At 40.2% G+C, this 3,248-nt stretch overlaps 1 protein-coding gene across 1 annotated transcript in view; it reads right to left on the minus strand.

Moving 5' to 3' along the window:
- Positions 1-3,248, minus strand: part of FAM19A4 (family with sequence similarity 19 (chemokine (C-C motif)-like), member A4) — a 150,987-nt gene that overhangs the window by 144,457 nt on the left and 3,282 nt on the right. Inside the window, exon 2 of the mRNA XM_011970914.1 lies at positions 1,824-1,939. Within this exon, the coding sequence (XP_011826304.1) occupies positions 1,824-1,939 (116 nt within the window). The remainder of the gene's footprint in view (positions 1-1,823; positions 1,940-3,248) is intronic.

Below are 3,248 nucleotides of genomic sequence, written 5' to 3' on the forward strand. Positions count from 1 at the left end.
ACCATAACACCCCATCTCCCAAAACTGGGGGGGGATTCCCACCTTCTTCCGTGTCTCTTAGCCAGGCAGGTGGAGATAGGGTTGTAAGATACCTCCTTGTTTACACACAGCAATCAACATCCACTCTTCTAATCCAAGCCATAAAAAGCATCCAACTTCTAACTAGGGTTTCCTAGTGCCACCATTTATTTAATTGACCAGCACTAACCACGAAGCCCATGGGACAGTGCCGGGAGCCTTTCTGGACACTCAGACACAGCCTTCTGCAGGTAACTCTCTGCAACTTGCTCCCACTGTCAGACTTCCATGTAATACACCCACAGCAGAGTGAAAATCTGACCGGAGTTTCTTAGGATCTCAGTGCACTGCCCCAATTAATTCTGGCGATCCTGAGTTCTCCATCAGCTAAGCACTAAATTGGGTCAAAAATGCCACATGGACATTGCAAGGATCATGGACTTTCATTCCCTGAAGATCATTAGAGAAAATTTGTAACATGAATGAGAGTGCGTGGTAATCCCACTGAAATACTTCACCTGTCAACTAATCTGACTCCTAAACTCCACTCAAGAAAACAGATAAGATCGAGGACCCCGAACTCCATCCTCATGAACAAACTCATAAAAATAGGTACAGCACAATAACCAACTAGCTGTGGGTACTTCACAGCAGCCAAATGGTATTGATTTTATGCTGATTTGCTGAAACTGCAATCATTATTTTTCTCATCTTCTTGGAACTGTCACTTGAGGAGCAAAAATTGAGTTGTGTGAGATTTTAAAAATTATCTTGAGCCTTAAATTATGACTAACCTTAAAATATCAGAATAAAGAAGTGGAAAGTATAACATGTTATATATTTGGTGGTAAGACTATCTCACGAACTTTCCATACACAAGACCTTTGGAGAGAGAATTTATAATTCTGACCCATACACGATTTAGGGTTCAGGCATTACTCTTTTCCAAAGAAGTCAAAACATTTCTGGCACTGCCATGCCTCAGATTACCAAAGCTGAGAGAGTAAATTAATTGACAACAAGTCCACTGACAAATATGAATTATTCAGGAAAACACAATTCACTGAGGAGTTTCCACTGTGTTACTTTAAATGTTGATGTAAGAAAGAAAGGACAAACACAAAAAAAACACACAAACTGATCTGTAGCTGATGGTTTTGATCTCGCCTTTAAAAATCAGCAATGCAGAGATATGAGTTTCACTGTTATCAGAATGACTGATCAGAATATTATCAGAATGACTGCCTCTAAATCTTTAGACAACACCTATTTTAAGTCCCTTACGAAAGTTACCACAGCTTCTTTTTTCTTTTTAAAAAAAAAATCATGTAGCATATTTTCTCCACATATCTCAAAAAGATCTTAAATTATCTGACTGTTCCCTTCACTAAAGCCCGATAAGTGTTAGTTGAAGTTTATCATAAAGATGTTCTACTTCTAAGGAAGCTGCAGGAGTGGGTGGATGGATGGATGGATGGACAGATGGACTGACATGTATACACACACACACGCCAACAACACAAATTGCTGCTGGTTTTCTGGGATTCCTTGAGAAAAAGTGCTATAAAAATAAAAGTGTGCCCAAGAAAACAAAAGTTTTTAAAAGCCTGAAAAATATTTTTAAAGGACTATTTAAGCACTAAAGCATTAAACTGTGTTACTCCGTCATATTTCATGCTTCCTCTAGTTATTTACACACCATCAGAAGCTCACATCAGTTACCTGTGTCTAATATGTGGACTCTGACGTTTGGAGGGGTTGTATTAATTTATCTCAGCAGTGCATAATGAGCTTAAAGGGCTTACCTGCATGTCCCCGGAGGTGCTGGCTTGAGGCGGACATCAGCTTACAGCACACCATTAACACGTAGGCTAGAAAGAGCCAGTGCGACAGCAACACTGACTTAGCACAGGCTCTCATCCTGGAGGAAAAGCAGGGCTGGAGTCAGTGAGGGCTGAGGAAGGCCGGGTTCCCTGGCAAGCACCATCCTAGGAAGGCGGGAGAAAGCAGGGGCAGATCCCTGGAGCTGGAATTCCTTTCTCCCAAGAAAATAGAAGACCAATCAAACCTTATTTGCACTGAGCATTAAGTAAATTTTCAATAAAAACCTTTGATAAGTAAGAGTTTTCCGAGTTAGCCCTATGCATCAGTGAGAAGCTGAGAAGCTAATTTATGAATCTGCAAGTTGTTGCTTGAGTTATCCTAATAGAGCATGGGGATTTTATTCTATTTTATACCATGAGATGTAAAAGCAACACACGTAGAGCTAGATCCAAATAAAATACATATGATTTCTGGATCTGAAAGAATCCATGGAGATTTTGCACACGTGGTCCGAGAACTTTCGCCTGGTTTCTCTGACTGTACACTAAGGCTTTCTGGTCTGCAAAACTGGGTTCACAGTTGATTAAGCCAATCTCAGCTCCTCCTTTGGGGAGGAGTATGGGCAGATACAGGTGAATATAAAATAAATTTAACTTCATATGATGGACAGTATCAAAACAGTTGCTCAAAGACAATTCAGTTCATGTTACGGTTGTATGGTCTATTCTAAAACAAAAGAGTAAAAAAAGGAGGATATCAAAAACATTATTCCCAGCTGCCTAATTTTCTGCCCTTTTATAACATCATAAGGGAATTAAGTAGATAGAACTTGATTAACTTTGTTTGCTTTTTTTAAATTAACTGTTCAAGCAAAAGTCACTGCATTTGGCATCTGAAATTAGGTTCTTCCTCACACATGCCTCATGGCATCTTATTACCACAACGGATCAAAGAAACCCCCGTTTAATATATGCAAATGTATACACACTTATGGGTCGACAATAAAAACATGGCACCTGAGTTTGGCTTCTTGCCTGAGTCACACTATAGGCGAGACTCCTAAGGAAGTCCTCTAAGGAAGCATCTCCAGCTGCCAGCAACCTAGCAGTGCCTCTACCAAAGTCCCAGTTCCCTGCTCCAGGAAAACACATCAAAGCCTCAGGGGAACTGAATGCCCACACCATACTCCGAGGCACACACATGTTCTGCTGCCAACCTTCTCTCCCCGCGACCTCTCACAATTCAGTCAAATAGATCTTGTTAAAGGGTGTATTGCTTATTGATTTGAGATTTAGTCTGCTTTTTAAGCAGCCAAGACAATCATCTTTGAAGAACTTGGTGTTAAAGGTAACAAAAAGCATTGGCTTCCTTTTGCCCTTTTAAACTGTTTCAAAATGGTTTTAAAT

This window comes from Mandrillus leucophaeus, unplaced genomic scaffold, assembly GCF_000951045.1.
Source record: "Mandrillus leucophaeus isolate KB7577 unplaced genomic scaffold, Mleu.le_1.0 Scaffold121, whole genome shotgun sequence".
NCBI classification, from domain to species: Eukaryota; Metazoa; Chordata; class Mammalia; order Primates; family Cercopithecidae; genus Mandrillus; species Mandrillus leucophaeus.